At 37.6% G+C, this 22,546-nt stretch overlaps 1 protein-coding gene across 1 annotated transcript in view; it reads left to right on the forward strand.

Annotated features, from left to right (window-relative positions):
- The window catches only part of SMOC1 (SPARC related modular calcium binding 1), a 61,601-nt gene that overhangs the window by 23,309 nt on the left and 15,746 nt on the right, over nt 1–22,546 (forward strand). Inside the window, exons 4-7 of the mRNA XM_015820033.2 lie at nt 1,245–1,344; nt 2,575–2,622; nt 16,254–16,310; nt 16,951–17,031. Coding sequence (XP_015675519.1) covers nt 1,245–1,344; nt 2,575–2,622; nt 16,254–16,310; nt 16,951–17,031 — 286 coding nt within the window. The remainder of the gene's footprint in view (nt 1–1,244; nt 1,345–2,574; nt 2,623–16,253; nt 16,311–16,950; nt 17,032–22,546) is intronic.

Consider the following 22,546-nt stretch of genomic DNA (forward strand, 5'->3'; position numbering starts at 1 on the left):
AAGTAATTGGGAGCCAGACACAAACTCATAATTACAACAGGCTCATATAGCATAGCAACATTGGGAGAGAACTAGGCCTTCAAGGTGTACCAAAGGTACTTTTTCAAAGGACCTTGTTTTTCTTTGAAGATGTTTCACTTCTTATCCAAGAAGCTTCTTCAGTTCTGATTGAATGGTGGAGGATGAAAAGATTTATATTCCTTGCAATCATCTGGTCGATGGCACTCTTTCTGAGAGTCATTGAGGCCCCCTGGAGGTTTACCTGTGCCCTCAAGGTCACCTGAATAATGCAAATAGGTGTGGAACCTTCTTGGAACTGCTGAAAGGATTGTAAACAGGAGATAGGGGTGTCGTATCCCTCCCCCTCTGATGAGAGAGAGCATCTTAATGTTAGTCTTAATGTAGATGGCCTCTTTGACCCCTCTTTCAAACCAGCAGTCCTCTTTATCCAGAATGTGGACTTTGAAATCTTCAAAAAAGGGACCTTTGTCTGTCAAAAGCAGATGGGCTGCTGAATCTTATCCTGATTGGTTTGTTCTCCTATGTTGTTTCTCCACTGTACAGATCTGTACATGTCTCACTGTATTGTACTGCTTATATCACATTGCTCAATTTGTTATCCTTGGGGTGGACCCCAATCAACAATTAAAAAGCCACACACAACAGACACCATATAAATACCACACACAGAATAGCCCAAAGCACACACTCTGCTAGAGAGAAGTTCCCTGAGGATGGGCTCCAGCATAGGTCCAAAAGCTTGGAAGACTAAACCTCTGGTCCTGCTGACCCACCCAGATTGAACCCTTTGCCTATTCACTCTAAGAACTTACTTTCAGTTGCAGAAACATAGCTAAAAAGAGATTTTCAGGACATCACTGTTTATTAATTTTGCAAGTGGATTCAAGCAGCACACTGAGCAACAAAATATAATCAAGCTGCATCCACTAAGTATTAGTGGATAAAATTGGAAGGTAACGTCGAATAGTAATATAAAAAAGACAGCACACAGCACAAATTAGGGTTTATAGTTTCCTGTAAAATGATTAAGAGCAGTACCTTCTCTTGAAATAATATTAATATTTGAACTATAAATATTTCATGCTGTGCAGCATAACAAACCATTACGCTAATATGCATGAAATATGTTTACTTATTCCTGAAAATATATTTTTAAATAGAGGAAAGTTATTGGATTAATACTGAGCCATGTTGCAAAACTAACCATCTCTTTTCTCCAACAGGTCCAGTGCCACACCTACACTGGATATTGCTGGTGTGTCACTCCAGATGGCAAGCCTATCAGTGGTTCTTCTGTGCAGAACAAAACTCCTGTATGCTCAGGTATTGAAGGCAGAGAAAAAAAGGTTTGCATATTTTGAAAGGAATAAGCTCTTTGCATTTATAATCTTTAAAATTCAGTTAATACAGCTCAACAGTTCAAACTGTACTGTGCACATGGTTGTCCATCTTGTGGCTGAAACATTGCTGGTCAAGAGATAACAATTAGAGTTACAGGTGGTCCTTGATCTATGATCACAAATGAGCCCATAGCCCATACAATCATTTTTACAAGAGTTGCTAAACTAGTCACCATGGTAATTAAATAAATAATGTGGTTGTAACTTAGAATCCAGCTTGTCCAGTGGACCTTTTTTGCCATTTCTTTGCTGGAAAATGGCAAAAAAGTTGCAAAATGCAAACATGTGATCATGGGACACTGCAGCCAGTCGTAAATGTGAGCTGGTTGCCAAGCACCCATAATGCTATCATGTGACCATGGGGGGCAGGTGGGGCGGCAGGTATAACTTCGAGGATGGATTGTTAAGTGCAGTAAAGATTTTTGAGTCTGTTGTAACTTCAAATGGTGGTTAAGTGACTGGTCGTAAGTCAAGGACTATCTGTACTGCTAAACATATATTGCTAATAAAAATAGTTTCTTGATTCTGTTTTGAGTAGCGTGCTTCTTTTTTAATAAATAAATGGTATATTGTTACTTGTTATTGTTTGACAGAAATCCTTAAGAATGAAATAATTTAAATTCTTACCATGTCTGGAAAAAAAAATTCTGATAATTTCACAGTGATTAGTTCTAGAAGAGCCTGATTTGGGTTTAGTTGGATAGCACAACTCTTAAATTAGCCATTTATGCTACATTGCCTAATTCTGTTGCACATCTATGGTAAAAATATCCATTGGCTCTACAGTGATCATTTTAATGTTAATTATAGTTCTAATCAATAACCAAATTAATCAATAACCAGGGTTCATTGGCCATGCTGTTTATCGTTCCTTCATCAGGTTGGTCACATCACCAATTTTCCCGACTGCCTTTTTTTTTTTGTCCTTGTAATTCGTAAGTTTATTTCAAATTTAATCCAGTTAAAAGGCAGACCAAATACAGAACTGGCAGGCAAAGCAGTAAGTGTAGAGATTAGATGATTGCTTGGATCCAGTTATCTAACTACTACTATGGGCATAGTGCTTTGAAGCTTGTCTATAGATTGGACTGTACTTTGGATGATACCAGTGAATGTTATGCTCATATAGTAACATACTTGCTTTTTGTTTAAGGCTCAGTAACTGACCGGCCATTAGGACAGGGTAATTCTGGAAGAAAAGGTGAGTAAAGTTCTATGCTACAATGAGGTGAAGTTTTTGAAGGCTTTCCCATTTATCATTTGTTCCATATTGGAACTTTTAAGAAGAACATGCAGGTGTAATCAAATCAATTGTAATACATTTCAACTTCTATGCTGCTTTCCTGGATATTAATGCTACATCTTAAAGTATTACTTAAAAATAAGAATCTTGGCAAAAATCATGCTAACCTTGAGGACATCTAGTACTCTTTCACAATGCATGAAGGACTTACATGCTCAACATAAGTCTTATACAAGGCACAGGAGTTGTTCCAAGTTTAGGTTTTATGACTTAATATTTATTTCTGAGACAGTGACATCTTTGCCTTGGAGGTAGGTTTTTTTTTCAGCTCAACAGAATAATCAGGTCAACCCAAATGCTGCTCTAACATGCCACAATCTTTCATTTCCCAAGAATAATTCTTTACAGACCAACAAAATCCTTGATCTTTATATAGACCATACATTCTCTATTTCACTTGAAGATCAATAGTTTAAAATGATCAAAAATTGGTTAGTCAAATCTTTCAAATGACTTGAGCTGGGCTTCCTAGAAGAAGACAATATAGAAAATCATTTCTGCATGTAGTTTTGTATTATATTTTCCATATTTCTACAATGGAATATTAGAACATTTTCCCTTTAATTCAGTTGTAAAGGCTAAATAAACAAGTCACATGCATTTCGGCATTTTTTATAAGCCTGCCTCTTTCAGAGCTGACTCAGAAATCATACAAATTATCAGCTTTTACTAAGATGAACAATACTAAGGAGGACATGTTTCATTAATGTAATTATGAGATTTATAATTGATGCTTATCTTCCAGAATTATGAAATGTGCTTAGGAAAAATAGTTTGGACTTTTGAATTTTTTCTACATTCATTGAATATTACTAAGGCCTATATTTATTATAGAATTGCAGTTATCCAGAGTTTCTGGAAATAGTCAGGATATACAAATTTCTTACATAATAAGTAAATAAAACATAGCTACCCAGTTGTAATTACTGAAAATGGCTTCTGGTGGCTATCAGCTGACATTCTGCATAAATATATGTTGGCTATTATATGATAGTTATTATCCATAAACCTAAATGGTACTGTCATCTAGAAACATGAACATTTTAAAAGCTGTCTGGCTGATCGGTGTTGGAAATAAAGTTTCTGATGAATTGAAACAGTGGTCTCATCCAGCAAGGTAAATTTTGTTTTTCAAAGCCATTTTCAGCCTGATGGCCCCCGTATGTATTTGAACTACAATTTTCAAAATTCCCAGCTACCCTGAACGCTGTCCAATTTTTACATGAGAACTGTTGTTTTAATGCTTTCAGACATGAGGTTTTAATGGTTTTAGCCACTGCAGTCCAGACAAGTAGAATGTGGCTTTTTGTACTAATCCTCCCTTAGTTTACACCAGTGATTGATGGGAAATGATGTCAGGAAGATCACCATTCAGGTAAGAGCTATCAAAAGACCTTACTGCTATATAGCAGTCATGTGGTAGCAAAGGTAATCAGTACGTCCTTGGGTACCATTTTGTATAAGGTGGCAACCAAATGATAGGGAATGAAAATGTGGTTTTCCCTATGCCCTGTTTATAATCACTGCACTACAAAAAAGGGTTAGGGAATTATACACGTAATATACTATGATATTCATTATTGCTGGAAGTTTTCTGTCATAAAAACATGTTGCCAACATCTATCTGTAGCATAAAGGAGTTTCTTATTTCATCTGCTCCTATGTTTTGATTAAAGAGGATAATAGAAATTTATTTCTATCTTTCTTGCAAACCTTGTTTCCCTTTGTAATGATTTTGTGCTGCCAAACTGAGAGGGAAAGAGCAAGAAACACAATGGATTCTAAACTGGATCTTCTGCCATTTTGCCATGGGAAGGGTGGAGAGGAAGAGAAAAAAAAATAGCTTGCTTCAGCAGCATAATTTGTTCAACTCTGGGTTTCAACGTCTCTCACCTTGGAAGTGAGACTAACAATTGCCATTTATAAGAATCTCTTCCTCATTCATCTGAAGTCTTGGATTAACCACTTTATGACCTTTAATCCTTCTCATATGTAATTGATGCAAAGCAGAACAGCTCAGCTCTTTTCTGCCATGTGCTGAATGGTGAATTGACTGAAACTTGACAGTATTTTTATGTCTGTTTCCAATGTTTTTTTGGTCCTGCCCTTTCATTGAACTTTCCCATTTGTTTGCCTGAAAGGAAATTGTCAGAGTTCCCGCCCCCACTTTATCTCTACTGTTACTTAATCTACCTTTTAGAGAGAGCAGCCTTCCAGCTTATTAATGCATATATTTCAGTTGGAAGTCTTCTGCCTTATGTGCTCTCACCTAGTTTCTTTACCAGTTTGGGGACTGATTGGGTGAGACCTTTCCTCCTCCACCTCTTTAATAAGCCTGTCACAATGGTTACATATACTATTTTCCAGGTAATTATTAACATTACCCATAGGTTCCTAATTCTTGCTGATTGAGAGTTAAATATTTTGAAACACAGCAATTTTTCTGGTTAAACAGTGCAATATTTGCTCTTGGGTTAAATGTTAGTCTTCATCCCCAGCCTGCTGACTTGCTTTGAATTTTTTAAGTTTTGAGTGTTTCATTTTCTTTCTATATTTCATATTTGTGAAACAACTCAGCTTCCATATTTTATTTCATTTTGGTAATACAGCTGCAATATTTATTTGTTTTTTTATTCTGGAACTCATGTCAATGTTCATAGTATTCTAAATTTTAATTTAAAAACCATACAAGGTAGGTTGGGCTGAGAAAGAGCAACTGGGCCAAAATCATCTGGTAAATTTCCATGGTTAAGAGTGGACAAGAAGCTGGGTTTTCCTGGTGCCAGTCCAATGCCTTAACCATTACAGCACAGTGGGTTGCTTTGCATGTTAGCATATCAGAGAATGCAATACTCTGAAATAACTTGATTTATATGAATGGTTTGGTCTAGGATTAATCTCACAAAAGAACACCTCCCAATATTTGCATGTTTTAAAATCTTGTGGTTTTAGGAGAGCTTGACCATCATATAAGAATTTCCACTCTGAGGAAGTGGAAAGAGCCAATAAACAGAAACTAAACACTTTTGTTATAACTGAGTTGGTTTTTCAGTTGGAAAATTTGGAAGATAGATGAGGTTGCAGTGCTTCGAAAAAAAAAAGTGATTTAAATGCTTCCTTGGTTTAAAGACGTCACTACAGGAAAGGGCTTACATATAGTTCCAGTTAACTTACCAACTGTTATTTTTTCTAGGCTAATATACTTTTACCTCTATTACTTTTATCCTAATAATGGGTAACTCTAATGCCCTTTGAGCTGCTATGATTTAAGATGGTTTAGAATAGGGGTAGGCAACCTTGGCTCTTTTATGACTCGTGGACTTCAACTCCCAGAATTCCTGAGCCAGCCATGCTGGCTCAGGAATTCTGGGAGTTGAAGTCCACGAGTCATAAAAGAGCCAAGGTTGCCTACCCCTGGTCTAGAAGCTGTAGGTGTTGCAGAATGCAACTGTAAAATTGTCGAATGGAATCATATGACACAAACTTTTTCTAACTTCTTAATTGGTGCACAATTATTTTGTACACCACATTTAAGGGGAGGTGCAGGAAGGAAATAATAACATTCTGACTTGATAGGTCACTGTGGTATGTTCTCTCCCTAACCTAAATTTAATCCTATCTTTTACTGTTGTATTTATTATTTGTCTTATTTTTTTTAAAAAAAATGCTTTTGATTGTGGTTATATTTGTTGCTTAATTATAAACAATGGTGAAAACATGTTTCTCCAACCTGTACCTATGGCTAGCTCCCATTGTTTTTTCTGTATCTTTTGATTGAAGTGCTCTTAGTAGTTGATTTATAAACTTCAACCTTAATCAGCAGCTTCATGGTTTTCTGTGGGCAATATGCAGAAGTCATTTTTTTTCTCATGCTATTTACAACAAGGTAGTTCACATTCTGTTTTGTAGAAATTTTGTAAATATCAACGTTGGCACAACATTTTCAGAATTTTTAAAATGTTTGAGGGAAAACAGATGCACACCTTAGATGTTCAATCATTCTCTGTTAATTCAATGGAATGTAGCATTCCACAACGGTTAGCAAATTCCAGAAGTTCCAGAATGACTGAATTAACTTTTGACTGCATCTGGAGAGTCTTTCTCCCACTCCCCAAGATAGATTGGTTTATTAAAACTGGAATGTGATGCAATAATTATTTCCCCTGTAGAATATCAGTGCCAATGTAAGATCGTTCTTTTTCTTTGTGTTAAATGAGTTGGAATGGGTACTGAAAGCAGAACAGAAAATGTGTTATCTTTGTCTTAGAATTCATGTCAAATTAAATGAATAACTGCATAAATGGTTGGTTGCTATCAAGGGTAAACGATCATTGACACAGTCTTGAATGTGTTTTAATTTAATTTAATTGAAAAAGAAATAGAATGAAAAACCTCTAGATGTGAGTTTTATAGTTATGTGTCTGAAAAAGAAACACGCGCGTGCACACACACACACAGAGTGAGAGAGAGAGAGAGAGAGAGAGAGGTATGTTTGTTTTCCACTATGCTGAATGTGACAGAATAGCTAGGTTAATTCAGAAACTTTATTTACCTATTTATTATAATTGACTCAAGCTAAACGAACTCTAGGCAACATTCAAGAATAAGAACAGAAGTTTAAAAGAAAAACATAACATTTTAAAATAAGCCCTGTAACAGGTAATACCACTGAATCAATTGTTATTGAAGGCAGACTGAAATTAAAAGGAAAGCGATCTTAAATCTTTAGCCTAATGACCATTGATAAAAAAAACCCCTATCCATTCTATGCATTTCTTTAGAAAAAGTTCAGTAGATACAGGACGTAAGTTGCATGCCTTGAAAAAGTTCTGGAACGATTGTAGAGAAGACATCCTATAAATGGAAAATGAAAAAGTATGCCAGAATTCAGTACTTGAAGATATAGATTGTAAAAAAATGTTCACCAAAATATGCCCAAATATAAAATTATTTTATTTATATTATTCGGTTGACCAGAATAGAGAACCTAAAGGTCAGTTTCTCCAATGATCTTTAGTACTCCATGTTAGGTCTGGGCAGAGATAAATACAGAACCAAAATTTACAAATGTATTAAATTATGTAAATGTCTTGGGGATAGTGGTCCAGGTTGCTTCTGTGGCTCGGGTGTGAGAAGAAAGAAAGAAAAAAGTGTGCTTGTGGGAGAGGGCGGGTAGGTGGGTGGGGAAGAAAGAACTGAGAAGCAAAAGTACATTTTGCTGTGACATTTCTCCCTGGCTTCATTGAACACAGCTGGAGATGCAAAGAGAGGGGTATTATGGCTTCTGAGCATGCAGGTGGCTGAAGGAGGGCAGATAGTGTCTGGGAGGAATTAGGCCAAAAATTTGGACTATTTATTTAATCCTCAGGAACAGCCTTTTTTTCTCGTCTGTTTTTCTTTTCCTGTCGAACAGACTGCTTTACAGGGGGCACGTGTGGTAATTAACACATGCAGCTGTGGGTCTGCAGCCATATGGTTGAATTTCAAATGGCCATTGATCTGCACCCCTGCCCCCATTCTGCAACCTGAGGCCTTGAAGATGTGAAGAGGTTTTATGCAGAGGCTTTACTCTTGGGGAGGGGGGAAGAGAGAGAGACTCCTGAACTGAGGGGAGAATAGCTTAGAGGCATGAGGTGTTCCCTAAAGTCCCCTTTGCTTATTCGACTACAGAAAAGTTTTAATAAATATAAGTTTTAAAAAAAGTCAGGAGTAATGGGTCCTGTCCTAATAAAGTTTGCTTACACAAAAACAAGGTTTGCTCACCTTCACAATTTTCACAGGAAAGAGGGAGATATTTTTTTGCTGCACTAGCACTATTTAAACATCTCCCACTCCTTATGTAACAAGTAGTCTTCCACTTGTCTCCATTTGATCTCTGCCTTCATAGACTAGGGCACTAATTAACTAAAGCTAGTTATGTTTCTATCTCAATTGCAAATAAGAAATGGTGGGGGGGGCAGAATATGCTGGGGAGACAAAAAGGCAATTTGATTTTTTTTAAAAAGAAGAAAAAAAAGTGTTGGGTACTCCCTGAAAATTAACCTCGCTTTAGAACAGGTTGAACATTATTTTGCAGTGATTTTCTTCCTTCCTCTGTGGCAGGTTCTAGCCAAGTGTTAGTGGGATGTGAGAGGTTGAATCTTTGGCCCCTGTAGAATGGGGTGCCTCATGGCTCAGGCTTTTCACCTCTCCCTTTATTCATCTATATTATCTGCATGAGAATGCTCGGAGAGGTCATCCAGCAGCATGGGGTGCAGAATCATCAGCATACAACCTGCTATGCATCTTCATCCCTGGACAACCAAATGATACTGCCCTGGTGCTAGCCCAAAGCCTGTAAGGCACTGATGGGGAGGAATCGGTTTCAGTTCAACCCTAGCAAGATGGAGTAGCTCTGGGTTTTGGTGAAGTATCATTTTTACTCTTGTTGTCATGGTTATTCCCCCAGACAGAGCTGGTAATGCAGCCTTGTAGGCTCCTCCTGGACTCCTGACTCCTGCTCAGATTTGCACAGATTCGCTTTGTGTGCCAGTTGCGCCCATTCTTGAACCAGGAGGTCTTGATCATGGTGTTTCATGCCCTGGTCACTTCCTGGCTGGGTTTTTGCAGAAAATGGGACACCCTTTGAAGACCCTCTGTAAATTACAGCTGGTTTAGAATGCAGTGGCGCACACAGTTCTGGATGCTTTGAGGTTTGCCAGTGTTATACCACTGCTGCGTGAGCTGCATTGGCTTCTAGTTTCTTTCAAGGTACTGGTTAGCATCTTTAAAGACCTGACTTGCACAAAGCTAGGTTATCTGTAGGATCACTTCTGCTACCTACTACTCACTAGATCCGATATGGTGTGTGTGCTTCAAATCCTTTCCTTCAGATGTTGCCATCTAGTGGGATCTAGATAGTGTGTCTTCTTGGTAACTGACCCTACTCTTTGGAACACCCCCCCCCAATATCTGATGGGGCTTTTAGCCTTCTGAAAAGCCCTAAAGCTCTGGCTCCCCCCCCCCCAGCATTGAGGTAGTGTGAAGCTGGAGCCTAGAAGAGTTTTGGAAGATGTGAAGTTGGGGGCTCTAAGAGTTTACTGTGCTCTTTTTTAATGTTTTTTTTACTATTTTTATTGTGGTTTGTGAGCTGCCCATGGTTATATTACATAAGGTTGGCAGCTATATAAATCTGTTAAATAAAATCAAATAAATAAACACATTTGCATGGAAACATCTCTCCATGAGTTCTAACTACATTTTAAAATTCAGATCTTGGCATCTGTGGCTTCCAAGTACAGTGTCTGGGCTGGGCTTGTGCATTTCATTAATTTAGAGAGTTTTTCTTAGTGTGTCCTATTGAGTGTAATTCAAATGGTTGGGTTTTTACACCATGGTAAATCATAAACCATGATTTATAAACGGAAGTGGCAGGGTTTATATTTCATGCTGTTGGGCTAGGTTTTATATCTTTTGCCAGAAACTGCTTTTTATTTGCTTGGAAGATATGAATTACTCTAGTTATGAACTATACAGTTCCATGGACTCTAAAAGCCTAACATCAGGAAAGTTTAATTTTTTTTTGAAAAACAGTGAAAATTGTAGACAGTTTTTTTGTGAGTATCTTGTTTTCCCGAAAGTAAGACCTATCCCGAAAATAAGCCCTAGCTTGATTTTTACACATGCACCCAATATAAGCCCTAAGCCAAAAAGAAGCCCTAGTTTTGGGGTGAGGCCCATGTGTAAAAATCAAACTAGGGTGGGGGTGGGGAGGTGGAGCTGCCACACGGGCCCCGCACCTGCTTACCTTAGGATGCTGGCAGCCAGGGCTCCCACACCCCAACACCTGTCACACTGCTGCCTGAATTTTTCTGGGGCTGCTTGCAGCCGCACACCATGTGGCACATCATGCCACTGCCACTGGTTGCAGCAGGAGGCTGTGAGGCTTGTCGCACCGATTGCACTGCTGCCGCTGCTCACAGCACATTGCCTGTGGCGCATCTCACCAATCGCACTGCTGCCCACTCGCTATCAGAGCAATGAGCCTCATGGCCTCCTGCCACAACTGGCGGCACCGGTGCGATTGGCGCAATGCAGCATGCGGCTTCCTGTTCATTCATTACTACAGTTGTAGCTAACTCCTGCAACCAAACATTCACTTTTACAGTGACTTTATACACTCCTTGTCTTCCTCTGAGTTATAAAGCTTCTGACATTACTGAAAGTAGGACTTCAGTTTTCTAAAGATAGTGCAGATATGCCATCTTAATAGTAATAATAATAAAGTTGGAAGAGACCTTGGAGGTCATCTAGTCCAACCCCCTGCTCAGGCAGGAAACCCTATACCATTTCGAACAAATGGCTGTCCAATCTCTTCTTAAAAACTTCCAGTGTTGGAGCATTCACCGCTTCTGGAGGCAGGTTGTTCCATTGGTTAATTGTTCTAACTGTCAGGAAGTTTCTCCTTAGTTCTAGGTTGCTTCTCTCCTTGATTAGTTTCCATCTGTTGCTTCTTGTCCTGCCCTCAGGCACTTTGGAGAATAGCTTGACTCCCTCTTCTTTGTAGCAGCCCCTGAGATATTGGAACACTGCTATCATGTCCCCCGCTTGGGGATGGGGTTGGGGGGGAGGGAGAGAGAGAAACTATGCAAAATTATGCCTATTGTATTTGCCTCTAGAAACCAAAAGACATCTAGCTCTAACTGCCAATATATCTTTTTTGTTCAGAAAGGCCAGAACACATAGGGATGTATTCATTCATTCTTAACATATGCAAATAGTCCACGTTTTGTAATGTACTTTGCAAACCTAAAACAAAAACAAAAACACGTTTTACGAGGAAAATATGTAAAGAATGCATAAGTGCACGAAACAGTGCAAAAGGCATTAAATTTGTTTGCAGCTTTAACAAAATTGCAAATAAAATTGCATATATTTGGAGAAAAATGCTCCAAATGCTGGTATGAAACTTTGTTTCAAATCTCAAATTGCTAAATGGGATGGAATGCCTCGCTGTACAAATGAGAAAATAAAGAATTTGGATAATTGACACAGACTGGCTTACAGAAATGGGAAACTGAAAGAAATAACCGATTGGTTCACTCATTCTTTGTCTCACATGGAGCAGACTTTAATAGAAGCACATTAGCAAATGGAGAGCATAATGTAAAAAAGCCAGAGGACTAAGGAATGTTACACACACAACCTGTGCTATTATAAGCTTTACAGTAGATTTCATACAGTATCTCTGTAACTGTTAATTGGATACAGGTAGTCCTTGACTTACAACCACAACTGAGCCCCAAGGCAGTTGTTAAGTGAGTTGTTCCCCATTTTGGAAGCTTTTTTGCCATGGTTGCTAAGAGAATCAGTATAGTTATTAAGAGAATTGTGAGGTTGTTAAGCAAACCTGGCTTTCCCCATCGACTTTGCTTGTCAGAAGCTCCCTGAGAAGATTGCAAGTGGCAATTCCAGGATGTTGCGAGCATCCTAAATATATACCGGTTGCAAGTGCCCAAAGTTTGATCATGCGACTGTGGGGATGCTGCAAGAGTCAGAAGTGTGGGAACAGGTCAGAGGTCACTTTTTTCAGTATTGTAACTTTGAATGATCATTAAACGAATGGGTGTAAGTTGAGGACTATCTGTACATAATTCCTATGTAATTTGGGAATAAATACTAATAATTTCCTTCAATATCTATGCATGATCAGTATGGCTGTCAGATGCGATTATCATTTTTAATCACACTGTTAGCCGAATTCCTGCATGGTCTAAAGCAAAGGCCCCCCAACCTTTTAGGGACCGATTCCGTGGAGAAAGGTTTTTCCACAGACCGGAGGGGGCGTGGTTTTGTCTGCTGCCTGCATCCCACGGATGGGGCTTTGCTTGTTTGTGCAGACCGGTTGCTGGCATGCCGTGGCCCGGTACCGGTCCATGGACTGGGGGTTGGGGACCCCTGATCTAAAGCCATATGTAAAGCTTGGCAATTGAACTTCAATGCCATGTCACTTGTAGCTAGGATTTTAGGAGTCAAGATTTTCAAAGCAATGCCCAAAGGATGCCATTTGTAAGAAGAAAAACAGCAGCTATTGGTTCTTTTGACATATCCCTTTTAAAGAATTTCTATCAGAGAGAGAGAGAGAGAGTGCTTTGTCTGCGGTCAGAATAAACTCATTGTACACCCAGACAATTAACTCTTCAAGTGACTTGCCAGCCTCTTTAAAGCCACTAGGCTACTTTTCTGTTTTGAGCGCTATTCAGACACTTAAGCACACCATTTTTGTTTTGTTTATTATTCAAAAAAGAAGAAAGTCCTTCATCAGAATAGTTGGAGCGGATCAACATTGTGCTTCCAATGGCATTTATCTCCAGCCAGCAGTGAATATGTCAATCAGAAATCAAAAAGCCAAACAGAAGATGCTTTGAATTGTGTCATCAGGGGTCGAAGGGACTTCCAGCTGCCTGTGCATGGGACTGCCTTTCTTGCACACCAAAGAATTGTGCTGTCTGTTGCAAACACATACTCACTATGCTGAATTACAAAGCCTTTGAAGCATGAAGAATATTCCCAGTTCACTTTGTTCATATCAGTGTCCCTGCAAGGGGGCTCTGAGGAGGGCGAGGGAAAGGGAGAGTGGGCTAACGTATTCTAGAAATGCTTTCTGGCTTGGTGGATGGTTCTTACATCACGTTGCCTCAATTTTCACTGACAGTGTTTGTAAGAAGCAGATACAATTTATTTCAGAATTTTGGATGTCGTGTTCATCATGTTTTGATTGATAATGATGATTGATAATTGTGCTCTGCATCCCAGTTTAACCTCAAAATAACAGACAAGTTTGTAATCTTTTTTTTGACCTCTGGGCATAAATTAGAGGTTTTTTGGGGGGGAAAAACAACCATTCTGGCCATTTCCACAAAGTGACTACCATGAAGGATATTGTTAGTGTCTTTTTGCTGCTTCTGTGAACATATTTTCATGTTTCATGTAGTTGGTTCTTTTTATTTCTTCCCCTTTCCTAAGGCTTAAATCACAACTTCATCCAATTTCATAGCCGTAGTTCCCCAATATTTATTTCAACCTATCATGGGATCTTGTGTCCGACATAAATCCTCAGCATTTAACAGTGGCTGTTTCCTTGCTGGTATTCAGAATAGAGGGGAGATAGGATTGGGGCAGACAGCTGTGGCATCTACAATTCTATATTGAAAATTACAGACCAACCTCCTGTGATATCTCCTTATGTGAAAGGAATCCTTATTCACTGGCCTTCTAAATACCTTTCATGCTATCTGTTCATATTGCTGCTTTTTTATAACTTCTGCTTCTTCTTTAGAATAGTTGCTTTTGCTTTTGAATGTTACATTGATGTGTTTGTTTTTCTGTTTTATAGTTTTCCTTTCTATTGTCTCGCTAATTGTCATTTTAGAGCATTGACTTTAAAGTGTATTACTTCTCTATTAATGAAGGAGAATATTAGTTCAGGATTGAAATGAAGGGGGTTCTTGGTGCTCTTTGAGCTTGGTTGTTTTCTTGCAGACTTTTATTACCCAAACTAAATAACACCAACAGTGTTAGCCTAGCACGGATGATGTTACTTAATTTGAGTAATGAAACATCTGCAAGAAAACAATGAAGTTCAGAGAGCACCAAGGACCCCTTGCTTCTGTACCTTTTTGGAAAAATCCCAATTCATCAGTGGTGGGATTCAAATATGTGAACAACCAGTTCTCTGTGTGGATGTCCCTTCTGGAAGTCCATTCTGGGCCTGGGCAACAAAAAAATAGCTACCGGTTCTGCCGAAGTGGTGCGAACTGGCTGAATCCCACCACTGCAATTCATGGTCCTGAGTATCAACAAGGAGAAAAAAAAGCATGTGCACACATATGTGAATGTGACAATACAGTACATGTACATTCTAATAAAAGTGAAATTCACAGCTATGAAAACTGAACAAAATAAAATAAGTTTTTTAAAGTATAAATCTTAACCCATCCTGATTAAATCCTGCAATACTATAACATATAATGTACATTTTTATCACCTTTTCTGTATTTTTTAAAAAAAATATTATTACGATAGTTATATAACTCTTCCCTTCTCCCAGCTCTTGGTATTTCTTTGTGGGTAATTGGTGCACTGAATCAATATTTTTAAAATAAAATGTTTGTAAAACTCAACATTAGTTACTAACAATCAAAAACTGAGGAAAATTCTGCCTTGCATATTAAGTATTCTGTTATGGTTTTGTACTGCATAGAGGTTTTGGTATTTAAGGATTTAATATGTGTCCAGGCATTTATTTATTTGCTTGTAACAAATATCCCAAAATGCCAGTTGAGATGGATGGATGGATGGACCTATCCACTCATTCATCCATGTTCTTAGTTAATAAAATACATAGGAAGGAGGAAGGGGAGTGTATCTCTTTCATGTTTATTGAAGTACATGCAATGGAACACTACAATGACAATATTGCACTGCTGATATATCTGTAAAATGGAGACCTCACAGTCTAGACCCAATGTTTGTAAAGTGAGACAAGAAGCTAATATGGCTTTATTTCTAGGCATCTGTGGACAGAAACCGAAGATTAATGTAAGCAATTCCTTCATTCTGTAGTGAATTTTAATATAATTTAAATGTTCTTTGATATAGGCTAGAATTACAAACATGTCTGAACAAAGAAAGGGAACAATAATGTATTTGTTTTATTTGTTTATTTGTTTGTTTATTTATTTATTTATCCTATTTCTCAGCTAATCTCCCTCAGAGAGTGACTTTGGATGGTGTACAATAAGTTTTAGATACTCCTCTGTTATAATTACATTAGTATCAACTCATTTACATTATAAACTTTAGAAATAATATGGTCATTACCAAAGTTTTTCTGAACTTTTCTGAAAACTTGATTCTACATTTGATCCCAATAAGGTTAAAAGATTAAGAATCTTCAAACAAAACTAATAAAAAATACTTGGGTAGAGCTGGGATTTTGTACTCAAATAGTTTGTCCTGTCCATTATTTATCGGGATGGGAAAGCCTCCATAAATCCAGCTTTTTGGTGCAAAGAGTTTATGTGAGTTTGTGAATGGACTCTGTCCCTTCATTCCCAGAAACTTTTAGAGATGATATATTTTGAGGTCACTATACCCACAAAATCTTGTAACATCTTTATTAAGAAGAGGTCTATAGGAAGGGCTAACTTATGTGAAATAAACTTAGTGCACCCGAATGATTTTCATACTTCAACAATACAGAATTGTTGATGATAAAAGTATAAGTGGGAATATTATCTACTTTAAAAAACAGAATTAAAGAAGTATTTCAGTATTTTGCTAACCTTTTAGCCAGTTCCATAAAGTTCTTTTTTTGCCTTTATGTTCTGATTTGTCCTTTTTTCTGTCTCTGTGTATGTCTGATTTTCTTCTGATGGACTTGGCCGGGCCATGTAAAAATCCCAAATTATTCAACAGTACTGGAGAGTAGATAGTATTTACCTCAATAATGGTAGTTTCTTTTCAATTTTTTTTAACTCTCAATTCAGATGATGGTTCAAAACCAACACCCACCATGGAAACACAGCCAGTTTTGGATGGAGAAGGTAAGAACCTCTGAAGTAGCTTTTTTAATTTATGCAATCTCTAAAATGTAATGTTCTGTAAAGAAAATGTCAGGCATGGCTACAATGTATTATTCAAAATACTACTTTAAGGCAAATTGTGTTTTTAGATAATTGCTTTTTATGCACATTATTTCTTTGTGGATCGGTCGGAATCATGGTGAGATAATTTTGTGATATGATGGCAAAAGAAAATTAATATGGGAGTTTTGACATTAGGAAAGAAATTCAGGTTATATGATATTCTTTATTTTAAATTTTGCAAAAACTCCTACAAAGTCTGTATTTTGAATACAAAATGCCTGTCTCAAGTTATTTCCTAATTCTTCAGACATTCTCAAGGTTGCCCACTTCAAACTTGAAACAGCAGGTTTGCATTTGAAAATGGGACATTTTGGGAAATTTTGCACACAAAGCATTTGAAAATAAAAAGTTTTTTACTCTCTGATTATCTTACTTACCTACCTATCTATATACCTACCTAGTTATATTGGTATTTTTTTTAATATGCTTTTAATGTGCATTGTTTTTTATTATGATCATCTCCTGGGTCTCATGGTACTTTTAATATAAATAATGATCTATTTTTTTAACAAATTATAAGCCTATCCTTGTGTTTCAGAAATTACAGCCCCTACACTTTGGATTAAACACTTGGTCATCAAAGATTCCAAACTGAACAGCTCTAGTATGAAAAATTCAGGTAATGCTTTTTTTTTTTTTTTTTTTTTTTAAAGAGATTTAAACTTAAAGGGAAAGGGTATATATATTTCCTCATTTGTGTACAAATGATGAACACATAATTGCTAAATAAATAACAATTTTATTCAAATTTGAAACAGAAAAATATATATATTTAAAAAAAAGTATAATGAGATAGGCTAAAAATTTTGGCAGTGAGGTTATCATATGCACAAAGATGGAAAGATTTGGCATTTACCGACAATGGAGGAATGTTTGGTGAAAGATGATGGAATTTGCAAACATGGCTAAATTGACTTCTTTGATCAGAGAAAAGACAATTACCTAAATTTATTGATGATTAGAAATCCCCTTGTAGACATTTTGTGTGAAACAGAAAAAAATGAACATTTTTATGATTATAGATTATAGGATAGATTATAGAAAGAAGAGAGTTATGTAAATTTATAGTTGTGTTTATAACTGCTATAAAGAAAATTGGAAGAATTTCTTTGTATCTCTTTTCTTTCTTTTCTAATTTTGTTTCATTTTCTTGCACATCTTTTATTTTTATTTTCTTTTTCTTACTGATATTAGCTTATATTAGTTTTTACCTTCCTTTTTAAAAATTGGATTTAATTGCATTTAAATAGTCAAATAGTGTATAACAAATTGTATCTGATGATGGTCATTGAGGTGTATCTTTTCAGTGTAGGTCTGGCATTCATGTTTAGTGTGAGTCATTCTTGAGCATCATATCATCTGGATAGTCAATATTTAATATGAAAGGAAGCTTCTGCTACCTCTGGCATAAGAACTTCAATTTCTTGTTTTTGGTTGGATTTTACCATGTTTTCCATTTTAAGGAATGTAGTTAGTTTATTAGTATAAGTTCTGTTTTCTAAACTTGTTTGCCTCTTGCTACTCTGACATTGGAATTATACCTTTAAAGGTAGACTTATTTTGCTGCATCTTTATGAACTGTAATAAATTTTAATTGTAAAGCAATGTGTTCTTAGAAGGATATTTCTTATTGAATAAAGTATTTAATTATTTCCATTTATAAATCCCTATATCCTCACTTGGAAGAGCATTCCAGAATCCAATGAGGTTTGTGTATGTGTGCGTATGTGTATATCTGTATCTGTATCTGTATCTGAATATAATAATGGTGAATATCTGTAGCTCGGGTGTAGAATGAGGGTGAAGGTTTGTTCTCAGAACTTGTGGGTTGGTTTCCAAATGTTTTGTTACCAGGCTAGGTAACATCTTCAGCAGAGTTAGGGGATGTCAGTGTTCTTCTGTTTATAAGGGCTTCAGGTGTGAGTATGTCAAATGAGGGTCTGTGATGGGTCTTGTGATGGGGGAGGTTACATCAGGTCAGGGTCATTGAGAGGTGAACTGGTAGGAGGGAGGGCTTGCCTGGGTTGGTTAGATGAACTCATGAGCATGGCGGATGGTAGTGTGGCCTATAATTTTTATATTGCTCCAGTCGAACTTGTGCTGTTTGCTTCATGAGTTCATTGAAGCCTGGCACTCCACAAACAATTCCATCAACAGACACATTGACCTATAACCAGTCTACAAATCCCTCAGAATCCAAATCAACCGCACAGCCAACCAGAGACAGCACCGACCCACAATTAACTACGCAGGACTCCTCCCATCAGCAGTTCACCTCCCAATCACCCTGACCTGATGTAACCTCCCCATCACAAGACCCATCACAGACCCTCACTTGACACACTGACACCTGAAACCTTTATAAACATAAGAACATTGACATCCCCTAAACTCTGCTGAAGATGTTACCTAGCCTGGTAATGAAACATTTAGAAACCAACCCACAAGCTTGGAGAATGAACCTTCACTCTCATCTATATCTATATATCTCTATCTCTGTATCTATCTGTCTATACACACAAACACATACACACATATAATGAATTTGAACCACAAAATGTAATGTTCTCATTTGTGGATATAGAACTCCGAGACCGCCTTCTGCCACAGATTGCCTCCCACCGGCCGATACGCTCCCACAGAGAGGCCCTCCTCAGGGTGCCGTCAACCAGACAGTGTCGGCTGGCGACCCCCAGGGGGAGAGCCTTCTCTGTGGGAGCACCCACCCTCTGGAACGAGCTGCCCCCAGAGATCCGGGTGATTCCGGATCTCCCCTCCTTTCGCCNCTTGGTTATTTCAGCGGGCAGGACTGGCCTAGGGGTATTTTAAATTGGCTTTTAAATTTTTTTTAGTATAAGCGGCCTATTGAATATCTATTTTTAATTACTTTTAAATTTTGTATTATATTGTATTATTGTTTTTAAGTTGGCTGTAAGCCGCCCTGAGTCCTCCGGGAGAAGGGCGGGGTATAAATTTAATAAAACAAACAAACATAAAACAAACAAACTATATTGGCTAGGAATCAGTGGAATTTGTATCTGCCGTAGATGAAGATAGCAATTTGTTGTGAGTCATAGTGCAAGGATAAATAACTGATACCTGATCATTTACAGGTTATGTATTCCTTCCCCTGATAATTTCTTAACTCTCCTAGAATATATTATTTGGATTATATAATGGCTTCTTCTGTAAAAGCCTTGGACTTTTTCCTTATTCTTTTATTGTGAAATTATTTGGGTTTGGTTAAAGACAGGTTTCAGCCATGTAGTCATTCTACACTGTTAGCCTTTAAAGAAAACCACAGGATGATGTAATGATGAGACAAATGGAAATATAAACTGCTCTTTGAAAACCAGCAGTAGCAGTCAGGTAAATATGTTACAGTTGCTAATGATTTGTACATTACGTTATTTGAAAGGAAGACTGAGTAATCTATTAAGGTTAGAAGCTGGATACAGGTATATGTTTGTCTTTTTGTTTTTTGTTTTTTGTTTTTAAATCACCTCAGCATTTATTTCTAAAACCGTGCTATTTGATCATGTTCTACTCTGGCATTCAGAAATCATTTGGATACCTTTTGTAAACTAAAAACATAAATTGACAGAAATATTTTCTATCATATGAATTAAGCATGCAAAATTCAAAAATTAATTGATAATAATAATAAACACTGAAGTTAAAAAGAAGGTTAGAAGCGAATACATCATTTGACTAAACAAGATCCTAAAGTCCAAACTCAGTGGAGGAAATACTATCAAGGCAATTAATATTTGGGCAATTCCAGTCATTAGATACCCAGCTGGAATAGTGGACTACTGGACTTGAGCAGAACTAAAAGCCCTGGATAGGAAGATCTGAAAAATAATGACAATGAATCATGGCTTCTTACCAAGGAAAATATGGGTGTAGAATGTTGCAAATACACCAGACAGTTAAAGAAGAAAAAAAGACATTGGAAAAATATGTGAAGGATACTAAAGAAGATGCACTGAAGTTAGTATACCAGGAAGACTTACTGAGTATTGGAGAAATCAAACTGGCTTTCAAGAATACCAAATGCAAAGTAGAAAATAGATATGGCAAGGCAAAACATGACATGGCCAGCCCAGAATATTAGAAAAATAGGCAAAGCATTTATAACAAGACTTGTCGACGGCTAAAAGATGGAAAATTGAAAAAAGAAATAGAGGAGCTAAATCTGGCTGCACAAGACCAAGCCTTAAGAACAAATGGATATAAAATCAGAACTGAGAAGGCAGCCACAGACAGCAAATGCTGCCTCTGCAAAGAAGCTGAAAAATCATGGACCACTTTGTCAGCTGCTGCAAGAAAATCGCTGACTACAAACAACGGCATGACAAAGTAGCAACAATGGTGCATTGGAAGATTGCAAGAAATACCATTTGCCTGCAAGCAAGAACTGGTGGGAGAATAAAATAGAGAAAGTAATAGAAAATGAAGAAACTAAATTGTAAGAATTCAAATTGAATTACATTTGAATGAAAGACTGCATTTCTGATGTAAAAATAATTACCATATGTATAATTTCACTGAAATGATTGCAGTATACAGTAATTTGAATTGATTTCAGTTCCAAAGTACATGGAAGATTTTGGAGCAAATCCTGGCATTTATATGGGCAGTGATAGAAAAACAACTTATGACCCACCCTTCAACAGTGTTAGGCTTCCAAATGCAACTTAAAATGCTGTGGCTAATCCATAAAATAATTTTATGGCTTGGTTCCAAGCTGCCTACAGGATTGCATTCTTCCATGGGAAGTGGCCTGGCCCAGTGGTGGGATTCAAATACCTGAACAACCGGTTCTCTTATTTAATACAGGCCTGGGCCTCCGATGCCTAGAATGGACTTCCGGAAGTGGCATCACACACTTCCGATGGGCCTTTCTAGGCCTGGGAGGGCTCCTCCAGACCTCCGATGCCTAGAATGGACTTCTGGAAGTGGCATCCACACACTTCTGATGGGTCATTCTAGGCCTGGGAGGCTTCCTCCAGGCCTCTGATGTCTCCTCCAGGCCTCCGAGGCCTAGACTGGACTTCCAGAAGCTAGCTGGTTCTCCAAATTCAGGTAAATTTAGGTACCGGTTCTCCCGAACCGGTGCGAACTAGCTGAATCCCACCACTGGCCTGGCCGATTTGATTTAGGAAGAAAAATAAGAATGGATTTCAGAGGCTCTACTACTCAGAGATAATGTTGATCTGGAATGTCCCCCTGTAGATGTGGGATGGCTTCTACTTTGCACTCTGGAAGTAAATCACAATGGAGCTCTTTTGGATGACATCTGGGCTGTGAGGTCAGCTTGGTAAAGTTTATGGATTAGTGGCTTTTTTTTTCACTGTTTTACAAAGTTTTGTATTTTATGTTGTATCCTTACTTGGCTTGTGTACTTTTATTGTGCACCTTTGAACCTCTGAGAGCCGTTGGAGATTGGATTGGGGTTTAAATAAATGAACACACGCTTACACATATACCCTGAACAACCATTGTATGGTTATATGCTGAGATGATTAGTATTTTACTTCAAATATGATTTCAAATCATTTTGCTGAGAAACCCTATAATTTTGAATATGGCCTAAATTCTTAAATATGGAGACATATCAAAGGCTTTACTCTTTATTCCTAATCTACATGAGAAGTTTGTATTGCCATGCATACTGTGTACTTTAGAGCAGGGGTCCCCAACCTTGGCAACTTTAAGACTTGTGGACTTTAACTCCCAGAATTCCCCAGCCAGCCATGCTGGCTGGGGAATTCTGGGAGTTGAAGTCCACAGGTCTTAAAAGTTGCCAAGGTTGGGGACCCCTGCATTAGAGTTACCTATTACAGCCTTTTGGCCTTGCTGCTTGTCACGCTAAAACCAATATAGAGAATTGAATCATGTAGTCCGCAGGCTCTTTGGACTCATTTGCCAGTTCTACACTTTGTTGGAGAAAAGTGATTGAATTAAAGCGCCATATTCATTTTAAGCTACTACCAAGCAATTTTTAGCTGACTTTGGCTGTTTACAGATGTTAAGCAGGGTTATCCTGACTTGTATAGGAATTTCCCGACTTACAACAGTTCATTTAGTGACTATTCAAAGTTGCAACGGCACTGCAAAAAGTGACTTAT

The sequence above is a fragment of the Protobothrops mucrosquamatus genome, unplaced genomic scaffold (genome assembly GCF_001527695.2).
Source record: "Protobothrops mucrosquamatus isolate PMUCROS unplaced genomic scaffold, P.Mucros_1.0 scaffold1044, whole genome shotgun sequence".
Taxonomy (NCBI): domain Eukaryota; kingdom Metazoa; phylum Chordata; class Lepidosauria; order Squamata; family Viperidae; genus Protobothrops; species Protobothrops mucrosquamatus.